General features: G+C 40.8%; 1 protein-coding gene across 1 annotated transcript in view; it reads right to left on the bottom strand.

The window, feature by feature from the left end:
* pappa2 (pappalysin 2) overlaps positions 1-4,841 on the bottom strand; it is a 100,709-nt gene extending 95,868 nt beyond the window's left edge. The window contains exon 1 of the mRNA XM_034702073.1: positions 3,869-4,841. Within this exon, the coding sequence (XP_034557964.1) occupies positions 3,869-4,841 (973 nt within the window). The remainder of the gene's footprint in view (positions 1-3,868) is intronic.
* Positions 4,842-12,898: the final 8,057 nt, after the last annotated feature.

Genomic DNA, 12,898 nt, shown 5'->3' with positions numbered 1-12,898 from the left:
GCTGTGTAAGATGCTTAATTCTGATTGGTCAAAACCCCTTGACATACGCTTGACAACAGTTATTAACTTTCACTAATATGGGCAACACCAGAGGCAAACTGATCACACGTCATGCGAAATCGGTGGCGATGATAGCAGCATGGTTTGAAGTATAGACCTTTGCCTCGTTTATTTTTAAAGGTGTGTGAACCGCAGAGCTCAGAGAAGAAGGAGAGCTGAATGAGGACAGTTTCAAGTTTGTTAAATCGACCAAAACAGGCAGATAGGAAATTCTATTGCCATGGAACGATAAATGCTGTGAAATCACTGGGACTATTTCTAAAAAAAACTGTAAAAAAATTGTTTAAGATCAATAAAATTATCTTTTAATCAATCTTTTTCGCCAACATATTTTTAAGCTAGTAGCTGGACAAGTCTTGTCTAACCCTGTCTGGATTTTATTTCCCATAACTACCTGCGAACCATACATTATCCCTTACGTATTAGACACCTGCAGTAATCCCACCACAGCAGAACCAATGAGTGCATCTCCCCATTGAGAGAGGAGCAGCACACTTACGCCTCAGACACAGCACTTTAACTTTATGAATCATTTGACTCATACACCCAAGGTACCGCACAGCTGGGTGAGATTCATACAGTGAATAGAAAGAAAGGTACTTTATTAATCCCCAGGGGGGAAATTCAATTTTTTCACTCATGCTATATTTGGACATGCTACACATACAGTTTTTTGGTATATACATACAAATGCACACACACGCAGTGAACATGCTTAGGGAGAGATGTAAGAGTGAGGATACTGCCGTCAACCAGCGCACCCAGGGGTTCGGTGCCTTGCTCAAGGGCAGTGCCCAGGCAAGTGAACCAGCACCTCTCCAGCCACCAGTCCACTTGCCAAACTTCGTCCATGCTGGGACTCGAACCGGCGGCCTTTCGGTTCCCAAGCCAAGTCCCTATGGACTGAGCTACTGCCGCCCCCAATAGAATAGTTTGGATTGAGACAACACTCCTCTGTATGATAACCTCAACCCAGACTCAGACACTCAAGTAATTTGGGCTCGGCTCTGATTCTTCTCTGATGACCCAGACTGGACTTTAACTTGAACAGTGAGGACTCAGGACTCAACTAGAACAGTCACTACCTTTTATTTAATTCAAATTTAGGTTTATTGCATTTATTTGTTGTTTATTCATTCATTAGTTTTTCTATTTTATGTTGGACTTAGTGTTCATTATCTGAGCTCTCTTTCTTCATAAACAAAATCGGATGTGTCTGGAGACAAGTCAGTGGAGAGCTGAGAGTGAACCTCAAAAGTCATAAAACTGAAACTGAACTATGAGCTGAAGCATGCAAAAATACTCAGTGGAGTGAAGGGGCATGGCAGAGATTGTTAATATATATATACTTGTAATTTTGCACAATAAGGGATGTTTCCTCAGTACTGATAGATATTTTATTCAGATTAATTTTTTAAATATTGACCGCTTCAGCTTTTGAATAAGCTACCTGTAGAAATGTAGGCTAATAAAAGCAATTAAATCCAAATTAATATGTAGTCTTCATATGAGGGTCCTTGATCCTTGTATTATGGACTTTGTCAAACACATAACTCTACTTTTTGTTTGACCCACATATATCGACATTATTTTTGGTAATGCATAAAATAATCTGTATTCTTAAAGATGAAAATATAGAAGGTGGTCAGATGTCAGCATTCACCACAACCTGGAAATCAAATCTAGCTTTGAGATCACTTTCATGTACTCTCTGAGCACTGGGACCCGTGTTTAACTTGTTCTCAAGATGACATTTTCACCTTGTTCAGTATCATTACATGCTTTGCTGATCAGCATTCCTTGGTCTCTCAAAATTCGTGCAACATACACAGCAAAACAACAACAAAGGTCTGAATGTAGAAACACACAGATTTATAAGATCACTGCTGACCATTAGGAGTCAAACTGAGGTCAGTGTCATGTCTAGCAGAAACAATAGGAGTTTGTTTTTCTCTGTTTTTGTCAGATTCCTTCAGGACACTACAAAGAGAAGGGCCCATGCCACAAAATGCCGCCCTCACATAAGGAAGCAATGAGGGGAAAAAAGTTGAGTAATGGAGTCGGATCTTTGATCAGAGTAAATGTGAGTGGACGTAACAGTTTGTGGTCTCCCTCACTATCTGGACAGCTGTGGTGCTGCAGCAGAGTGCTTTTATCCTCTTCAATTTGTTTGATGTACGTGTTGTTCTGTCAAATGTGCAGCTTTTCAAATGTTACATTCTTGTTGCTGCCTGGCTCCGAAAACACCAATGTTCATTTCCATACGCACAGCATGTCGCCGCTCACAATCAATGGAAACAATCAAGAGAAGGACTCAATGAAACTACATGTGAATTTACATGGTTATAGGATCACCTACTTATTTTGAGGTTGTATCCAGAATAAATACATAATTTGATTTCTCCCTGATGATTTATTGATCATATGACCCACTAAAGGTTATCATTGCAGTTATATAAGCTTAATCTTTTAATGCATGACCCCCTGAGTTCATCACCTGGCTCTTGTTTCAGTAGCTGTTTAATGCACTCTTCAATAATGCACTGGGGTAAAAGGGACAAGTATTGTATACAATGAAAAAAGGACAAACAGGGTCATTAAACATCTAATTATCATATAGACTGTCTCCATCATAATCACAATGGAGACATTACAGTAATCAACTATTACCATGAACCCTGCAGGCTTCAATAGATTCACGCTCATTACAACAGACATATTAAGCAGGATTATTGTCCATGAACATCGGTCGTTATAACCACTGTCAGTAACATTATCTCCTCACCCTAAATATATCTGCATCTCTATTGTCATCATAATTATAAGTTTTGTCAGCAGGGGTGTACCAGAACCTAATGTCCTGGTGAAGAGGTCAAACTGGGGTTTGTTGGGGGGACAAGCGAGGACAAAGAGGACAGGCTTTTGTTGTTACGGCTATGATGGTACTGTCTTTAATTGGGTAATGCACATGCACTTGGCTTGAATCTGAGAATAACATTTACAGCACTCCTTGCTGTTTGTGTGTGGAACTGCATAAGGACAAATTATACCACTGCCTGGAAGGTCAGGACAAAAAGCTCAACACTGAATTCTCTTTAACCATATCATCTTATGTAAGGGCAAATTCAACTTAATGACGTTTCTCAACATTAAGGCAACAATGTGTCTGAACCACTTCAAACCACACATGACATTCCTGTACTTCAACTTCTTTTGACTTCATGGGGAAAACATGCATCAGTATCCTGCAGACACAATATGCTGACATATCTCATATGTCATATGTCACATATCTCCAGCTCTACTAGGCAAAGTCATATAGGCTACTCAAATGCATCTGATGATTGTCTAAATTGAAAAGCTGTTGTCATGAGGGCTTCAGAGCAGAACATTTTCATCACAGCATGTCCAATATTAGTATTCTATGCCTAGTCCACCAACTCCTATTTACATCAACAAGCACATGTGATTCTCAGATATATTCCTCTCCCTGTGTTTTTGTTCCCACTGCCCTCAGACACACAGTGAACTTGTTGAACTGTATTTGATCTTTGTCTTTTACCTCTCTCCCACCCAGGAGAGATTTCCACACACCATAAGAGAAGGCTTTTGGAGAGGGTAACCCCAGATGCTGATATTGCAAAGCTGTCACAGACTATTAACAACGACAAACATTAAACACTTTGCAGACTGTCTAAACAGAGAGGGAGAGAGGCCGAGCAGCGGAAGGAAGCAGAGTGAGTGAGACAGCAAAAGAGCTGGGACTCTTGTCAGGACAGTATTATTACAATGATCCGTTTTCACCCACCTGCTATAACCGCTGGGTTGCTCTGCCCTCCTTCAGGCTTCACCCACAACTCCAGGCTGAACTTGGCCCTCGGCAGCTCCACCCCCGCAGCCGGCTTCACCCTCAGCTGCTCCCGACGCCCGTTGAAGTACAGGGCGGTCATCCAAGAAGGGGGCACCCGAAGCACGGGGCTCCCCCATGGAGGGGAACTGCCAACGGGCAGGCTCGCAGGTGGATCCGCCTCCTCTACCTCCCCGGAGTAGTCCTCGGTACCGTCCACCGGGGCCCCTGTCGAGGTCTGCGGGTCTCCATCTTCCTGCTGAAGCCTGTAGAGGACTTGGAGCCCCCTGGAATCTGTTGAGCTGTCCGGGAAAACAGTCTGCCAGCTGGAGTTTCGCTCTTCCTCGTAAGGAAACGTCGTGTCAGTGCTGCGGGTAGACCTGGAGCTGCTTGAGGTCTGCGCTTGGCCCGTAGAGGAGACGGGGTCTCCTGCGTCTTTACGCGCAGACACCCACGGCTGCTGTGTGACATAACTTGGGTCTATCCGGTCAGTTGTGGGTTTCTCATAAACCTGTTCATGCACTGTATCATATTTCTTCACAGCTCCCGCCGCTACAACCTCCGCGTTGACCCAGCCCTGTCCCTGATCCTGCTTTAGTGAAGCGCCCTGGTGCGCTCCGATATCAGACCTGCACCTTCCTTCACAAACCGCAGGCGCGCTCTTTTCAGTGTACAGCTCTCTCCGGGTCGTGTGCGTCCTCGGACGGGCCGCTGGAGGGCGGTGTTGGGACTGGGAGATGGAGCGGGGTGGCCGCCGGGACCTCCAGACTCCGGAGACGGTGCAGGGTTCACCTGTTAGCCTGGAGAGCTCCCGGTCTGCCCGCTGGGCCATGTCTCGTTTGAACCGGCTGAGTGCATCGGAGTGAACTGGGCTGAGCAGCCACGTGTTAGTGATGAGGACGAGGAAGATAGCCAGTAGTCTGATCAACAACATCTTCTTGGATTGGGGAAGATATTTGGCAATGTTATTGAGAAGATAAATGGGAGAGAATTTTTTTTGGCTTTTAAAAATGATGGTTTCGAAGTGTCCCCTATATCAAGAGGTTTAAAACCAGACTGTTAATATTATATTTATTGGAGTATATTTAAAGACTGTAAAACGACAGTTGATGTTGACTGATTTAGGATTTAAAGAGTACTCAAAGAAACTTCAAGCTATCAGTGCATTCCAAATTGGATGAATATAAAACAGGATCACGTTCAAAGTTTCTTATAGACTTATGCAGAGGTGCTATTTATATTTTGGCAGTGATTTATTCTGCAACAGAAGTTTAAATCTCTAGAAGAACCACACAAAAAAAGTCAGTTCTTCAGCCAAATGAAGATCCAAACGCCTGCACTTTGCGCGGACCTATTGGGGGCGACGCGTTGCCTCCTTCCCATTCACGCAGCCTGCACTCTGAATTATTTGCAGCCTCTGCAGCTAAGTTTGCAGAATAACGTCTATGTAAATTTATGACTGCCTTTATACGTCAGCCAATGAAATAAAGCACATTTAAAGTAACCAAGTTAATGATAAGGAGGACCACAAAAAGATTCTGAAACTGAGGAAATGTGGATAAAGTTTTAGGCTAATAAAAAAAAGTCAGATTTTTATTTGAATTTTCAAAACCAGCCGAGATCAGTTTAATTTACTCCATGCTGACTTTGCACAAAGCCTCTACTTTGCTTTTACCTGACCATTGTGGCATCACTCAGTGCGTCCTGTTGCAAAAAAATATGGCTGCAAGGTGAATCAGAGTATTAAAAAGAAAAAAAGACAAAGTCACTCCAGGGGCTGTGCAAAGTACAAATATCTAACCTACTTGTTGAGCAGAAGCTTTTCCTATAAATTCAGAGGGTGAACAAAACAACAGTAGACTAGTCCGTCTGCGCGTCAGCTCCTCTTGGTTTTGTTGTGCGTCTGTGTGCGCCTCAGAGTGACTTGCTGCTCCTCTGCACCGGTCCATGCAGTAGTAATATCCTCCTCCATTCACTCCTCCATCTCTCTCTCTCTCTCTCTCCTCTCTCTCTCTCTCTCTCTCTCTCTCTCTCTCTCTCTCTCCCTCTCTCTCTCTCTCTCTCTCTCTCTCTCTCTCTCTCTCTCTCTCTCTCTCTCTCTCTTTGGTCTAAAGGTTTTTTTTTTCCTCTTTCTCTTTTTTTTTTTTTTTTTACCAGGGAGCCCCTGCCCGTCCTGACATCACCCGTAGGGGAAGTGTGGTGGAGGGAGAAGGGGAGGTGAGGAAGCGTCCTTCTCTTGCCTCACACTTGTGTTTTACAAGGGAAATCCTCTTCGCTCTTCATTCCCCTGCTCGGTGCTGCGCTGTGCATCCCTCTGATGCAGTGAGAAGCCATGGAAGGGGCTGTAAAGCTTATTTATGGATTCATTTTTCCATTCATCCATTCACCTCCTGATTTTTCACACAAGTAGAATTAGAAATACAAGAGGGAAAAACTTTTCTGTTGTGACAGTCCTGCATGAAAAATGTCATTAACAGCAAAGTGCATGGCTGTTTTTAAGTATTTTTCATCATATCTGAGCCATGTTTTCTTTACATGCACAATGTGGATTGCTCATACTTGAGTATTTTCAGCTGCACTCTACTTTATGAACTTTTAGAGGCAGAACTTAAACTTTTACTCCATGCAGGTCCTTTGCAGAATAAGATGCATGCAAAGCGTGTTATGCAACTCACACAATGTCGGCTTTGCACCATTATAGAGTTGACTTTAACTACCAAGAATATTCATTTGTTAAAATAGGCTCCATCTGGACTAATTAATACTATAAAATGCTACCTACATGGGTGCACAAGTTACAATAATTAAAATTCCTTTTAAGCACTGTTTCTGATATAAGTTTATCCCCAATTAACATTTTGAGGACTTTTACTTGTAATTGGAATCTTTATTATGCAACTTTTGACTTTTGCACACTTCACCTATCCCCCTGCAAAAGGTAGTAAAATAAATGCATTGAGAAGACTGTACTGTAAGCTATTAAAGTGTTACAATGAAAGGTGCTTTCTCTGCAGAAAGTGTCCTCTTCTTGCATCACATGATCTTATAGTAGTTGTTTCAGGGTCATTAACATGTTTTGGTTGCAGCTAGTGTTTTTGGAGCTTTCTAACTCCTTTGCAGTAACTTATGAGCATCATTGCTGTTGTTGTTTTATGTGTAAATCTGCATTTGCACAGTAGCATGCTGTGGCAAAAATGTGGTCTGCTAAAATTACAACATTGGCACCAAACATGTCGTACAGTCAGAGTTAAGTGAATTAGACATAACAGAGGCTGCAGTAAATAAAGTCACTTCCCACAACTGTCCGCGTCTTCTTATTACGAGGCTCTTCTGTCATCCTGGTGGTGGATGAATGATGGTGGAGGTGGCTGCTCGGGGGTGGAGGGCTGCTCGCTCCTGCCACACTAACACAAGTGTGTTTGATCTTTCCCTTGCTACCCCTCACTCTTCTCTCTTCCTCTCTCTCACACGCATACACACACTCTTTAAAGTGAAGGAGGTGAGGTTTCAGTCACCCTCCCTCTCCCCTCTTCCACTGCTGTTTCTCTTCTTCTCTTCCTTTTTTCCTCCATCCATCCATCCCTCTTCTCTTCCTCCCTCTTCTCTTGATCTATATATCTCACTCACTCATGCTCTGGCTCTCCTCAGTGGTACAACACGGACAGGCATAACATCTGTCTCGCACATGAAAAGGAGGGTTTTTTGGGAGCTTTTTATCATCCAAATATGCTACCTGCTTTGTGCCGAACTGTTGGACTGAGCCAGGGCTGAGAGAAAAGCAGGAGAGGAAACATTAGGCAGCGAGGGGAGGAATAACAGAGGGCATTCAAAGGAAGAATATATGTAAGGATGGTGTACAATATGGTGCAACTGAGAGTGAGAATTATATTAAAAAAATGAAGTCTTTCTGATTTGATTTTGCTGAATGAATATAAAAGTTGTCATAAAGGGAGGTCATCACTAAAAATAAGACAAGTGCAGCTGCAAATCCTTGTGCAGAAACAAAGTAACACAAATACCTTTAAACACATTATGAGATCCTGTATCAGGATGCATTTTGACAAAGCAGCTAAAATCTTGGTCACTCTCCTCAATTTTTCTGGAGCTTTCAACTCTACATTTCCTCAGACCCTCCATGTGCTGATAAAGGCAGCACGCAGTGGTTGAAAGCTCCCAAGAAAGCGACTAAGTGGACCTTGAGGTGCGTTTTTCTTGTCAAACTAGCTTTCCCATAATCTGACTATTATCCTGTGTGATTTATTTCGATAAAAGTCACCATCAGTTAGGGGTTTTATGATCACCTGTGGCCACGTATAACAGTTTTTATTGAAAAGGGGAGAAATAAAGCTGATTTTTCCTTTCATTCCTCTTTAGCCAGCAGATGAGGGGACTCCACAGAGCACTGTGTCAGGGAATCTGCCTTTCAGTGATACCTCACACAGCCTCCACACCAATCCCAGCACTGTCCTGTGATACAAATACTAAACTTGTATCTTGAAGTGTTGCAGGCCTCCTTTCATGCCCTGCTATGTGTGTCTTTGTGTTTCTGTAGCTTGTATCAGGATGCAGGGATGAATATTTTGACTGATTAATAATATGTTGCAAATGAAAAAAAAACACTTTTTGGCAACTTGTGCTAACTCAAAAGACAGGTGTGCTTGTGGAGATGTTTCCAGACACTACAAATAAAATCTATACTGATGTCAAAAACACCAATAAAAACTAACTGTTTGTAGATTGCACTGTTTTTTGGGTTTCTCTGTTCTGCCTCCATGAATATCACAGCCTCCAATCTTTTACCGGATTGATTTGTGAGATTGTATTTATGCTCAAATCCTGCCGATATGTGCATTCATCTATTAAAGTCCAGCCACCTATTGTTCACTCTCTCAGTTATTCGTTAAACCTGCAGCAATAAAGGTAGCTGTTGCTGTTGCTCACCTACAGAAACGCTGCCCCTTTCTTCTCCCTCAGACCCCTCTATTTTTTGTCACGCTCAATTTGCAAACAGGGCCCTGGCTTGAGGCTGGAGATGGAGATGGAGGAGGAGGCTGCTGGCAGTTATGGCAGGGGCCCCCGAAGGGGCAAAAACGGTTCCTAAAGAGTGGGAGGCAGGAATTCCACAATCCCAGCCTGCCTGACTGAGGGATCTGCCTGCTAAACATTCAGCTTTTTCTGCTGGCCAAGTGCTCTTTGAAATCCAGCTGCAACTGTGTTACAGGAAAAAAAGAAACAAGAGGAAGGGAGGGGTGGGTTTAGAGAAAGCAACAAAAAAAGGGAGGGAAAGAAGGATGAAGGGGAAGAGACAGAGGAGAAAAAGAGAAAGAGAGCGACAGAAGGGTGTGCGGTGTGTGGTAGTGTGTGTGGGTGTGTGTGTGTGAGGGTGTCTGAATGGGCGTGCTCCTTGGGGGCCTCACCCCCCGCTGTAAGGGACCTCCACAGATTATCCTTCATCTGAGCTTGTCGGTCTTGACCCCAACGACCCTGAGGCTCTCTCTCTGTCTTACCCCCTCTCCCTCTTCCACTACACACACACACACACACACACACACACACACACACACACATATTATGCACAAACATACTTTTTTCCTTTCTCACTCACTCACTCACTTCTACAAACACCCTCATGTCCGCGTCACTCACTCTTTCTCTCTTACCACTCTGTCGCTCACTAACCTCAAACGGCACCAACATCCCTGACTCTCCAAAAACAGACATTCCCCAAACACGTGCATACACACACACACACACACACACACACACACACACACACACACACCCTCACACAACCTGGTACCTCATGCAAAAAAAGGGGGGACCCAATAGGAGAAAATCCAGGCTGATGTGCCGTACAAATGAGGAGGGGAAGAAAGAAGAAAGGGGAGAAAGAAAGGAGGCAATCTTTTCAGCACCACTGGTGTAAAATAGAAGGAGGGGAGGGAACGGGGGACAAATGCAACACGGTGTATACAGTACTGGAGGTGTTTGGCACAAAGGATCTTATTCAGAGTCAGTTGTTGTGTGTGCAGAGTATTTAAGGTGTTCAAGTTATGAGCTATATTTTCATTTTCATTTTGAGTTATTGTATTCAAACATGAATATCTGACCTTGATGCAGAAAAAGAGAGATTTATTTACTAAACATGGTGGTCCATTCAAGGAAAGAGGTTTACTCTTGGATGTATTCAGTAATTTTCCTCTTGCTGAAACCTTATAAAACATCCTAACTCTGCTCCATAATGATACATATAAATTTCTTCCGCAAACAAAAACATGGGAAAATCCATGTAGCGCGTGCCTCCATGGAGGACCCCTTGTTTGCCCACGTGGAGGTAAAAATGGAAAAGCAAGTAGCAGGCTGGATAAACTGTGAGCGTGAATATGTTAGCGCTGCTCGGGTTTTATTTGCAGAGCTGCAGGTGGATGCCTGAATGACATGACATTGTTTATCTTGGCTCGGCCACATGGCTGCACTTTGTGGATGTGACCTACCGGCTTGTTTCTGATGAAAAGGTATATCATCTGGAGGAAAACATGACATACATGAGGAGACACTCTACTTCTGTGAAACCATTATGATGCGAATGTGAAGTACTCAAACTGAGAGATTTCATGAAGTATTTTTTTAATGCAAACATATTTTTAAAGGTTAACAAGTTAGGGGTCTTATCATACATACGTCCATATAGTGGCATTAATGAATAATCCTCCTACAGAAAAATATAACATTTACTGGTGTTTTTGAGTTTTCTCTCATGTGTTTTCTGTGTTCTGTGTTCATAGAGTTCAAATAGAAGAGTTAGCTGTTCTGTTTAACATTTATCAAATATTGTGTGATTACCAGATTAAAAAGATAAGAAGTTCTTACTTCTTCTTTACTTTATGGGACATTTTGCACATAAGATTCTACAGTAATAACTTTCACAATCCAACTATAGCAGTCACATTATTTCTGCTGATTTTTCCCAAAGAAGTTTAGTTTGATAACAGAGAGTTATTGAGCAAGCATATGGCTTAAAACAAGGAGCCAAATATTGCATCAAACCAAAAGTTTGATTGGCTATAATAGTCCATAGGCTGAGTGAGCAGAAAGCATATAGAAACAAGCAATGCAAATTGATTTCAGTGTATGCTTTCCTTCCAGGAGTGCTTCTGTGGGACTCATTTTAGACATGCATGTGTGTTCAATTAATTTTGAGAAAGTCTATTATAGTTATTGTCTGCGAAAAATATGTTAAATCTAGAACTCAATATATATCTTTAGGGTGTCTGATGTATTAAAAGCACAATGCAGATGTGGTCAAAGGTAAGAAAAGTGAACAAAGTTCTTCACTTGCTTTCATTCAATGTCAGGAGTGAGCTTCATGATTTAATTTCCATTCAGCCACACAACCACACAATGGAGATTATTTTTCAAAAACAGTGCATTTTTGGAAACAAACATAAAATATCACATTTCACATAGATCAAAACTAAAATCTTAATTATTAAATAGAGCTTGAGAGGCATCTAACAAGTTGGCCGTTTGCATTTTTTATTCTTACATTTTTTCTTATAGTCTGTTTTAACCTTGTTTTTTTATCTTTGTTGTTTTGATGATGTGTCCTGTAGCACTTAGGGATTTACTCAGGATGTAGATACTTCATGGGACATTTTGCACATAAGATTCTACAGTAATCACTTTTTACAATCCAACTATGGCAGTCACATTGTTTCAGTTGATTTTTCTCGAAGAAGTTTAGTTTGATAACAGAGAGTTATTGAGCAAGCATATGGCTGAAAATAAGGAGCAAAATATGACAATTTTTATTCTTAAATTTGTTCTTATAGTCTGTTTTAACCTTGTTTTTTTTTTTACCTTTGTTATTTTAATGATGTGCCCTGTAGCACTTTGGGATTTAACCCAATCAGGATCCTTATAGGTCAGCAGGTGGAAGTCTTTTAATTGTACCCAGAGTCAAATCAAAGTCAGGTGAAGGGGCCTTTAGTTACTGTGGTCCATCTTTTTGGAACAAACTACCTGCTGACCTCAGTTCCATCAAAACTGTCTCCACTTTGAAAAAAAGACTGAAAACATATTTATTTTCTCAAGTGTATGAATGATATAATGACTGTTGTGACTGGATGCATGTGCAGCAACAATTGTTGTTTGTTTGATTGCTGTGTCTGATGTATGTTGGGTGTATCTATTGATTTTCTGTTTTTATTTATTCTATTTGGAAAAATGTTTTTATGTTTTTAATTCTCCATGTAAAGCACATTGAACTTACGTGTAATGAAATGTGCTTTACAAATAAAATTGCTATTGCTATTACTCAGGATGTAATGTGTTAAAAATCAAATGTATTATTATTATTATTATTATTATTATTATTATTGTTATTGTTATTATTATTATTATAATAATTACTATTATTATTATTACTATTATTATTATCATCATCATCATCATCATCATCATAATTACTATTATCATTATTATTATTATTATTTTTATTATTATTATTATTATTATTATTATTAGTAGTAGTAGTAGTAGTAGTAGTAGTAGTAGTATTATTAGTTGTAGTAGAGCAGAGCCTTCCCAGATTTTATCTGAATTCTATTTGACTTTATTTTATTTTAACCATCTTAAGAAATATATTTTAAAATAATTGTATTCCTTTTGAGTTCTTTAGGGGAATTTTATGTCTTTTAAAATACGTTTTATTTCTTTATCTTGACTTGTGTTTTTATGATCTGCCTGTTTTATTTTGCTGCCCATGTAAAGCACTTTGTAACCTGGTTTTGAAAGGTGCTCTACAAATAAAATTATTATTATTATTATTATTATTTGTAATATTATCAAACTCTCAGTTTCACAAAGTAATAATTATTACACCACTTTCTGATCTATCTTTCAGGTCACTGGATGTGGGGCTGTGTACTGATGAGTAACTATTAATGTAGCAGATAATTAAATACTGAATTAACCACAGTGTCTGAAATT

The sequence above is a fragment of the Notolabrus celidotus genome, chromosome 15 (assembly GCF_009762535.1).
Source record: "Notolabrus celidotus isolate fNotCel1 chromosome 15, fNotCel1.pri, whole genome shotgun sequence".
Taxonomy (NCBI): domain Eukaryota; kingdom Metazoa; phylum Chordata; class Actinopteri; order Labriformes; family Labridae; genus Notolabrus; species Notolabrus celidotus.
This window is presented reverse-complemented; position numbering and strand designations above follow the sequence as displayed.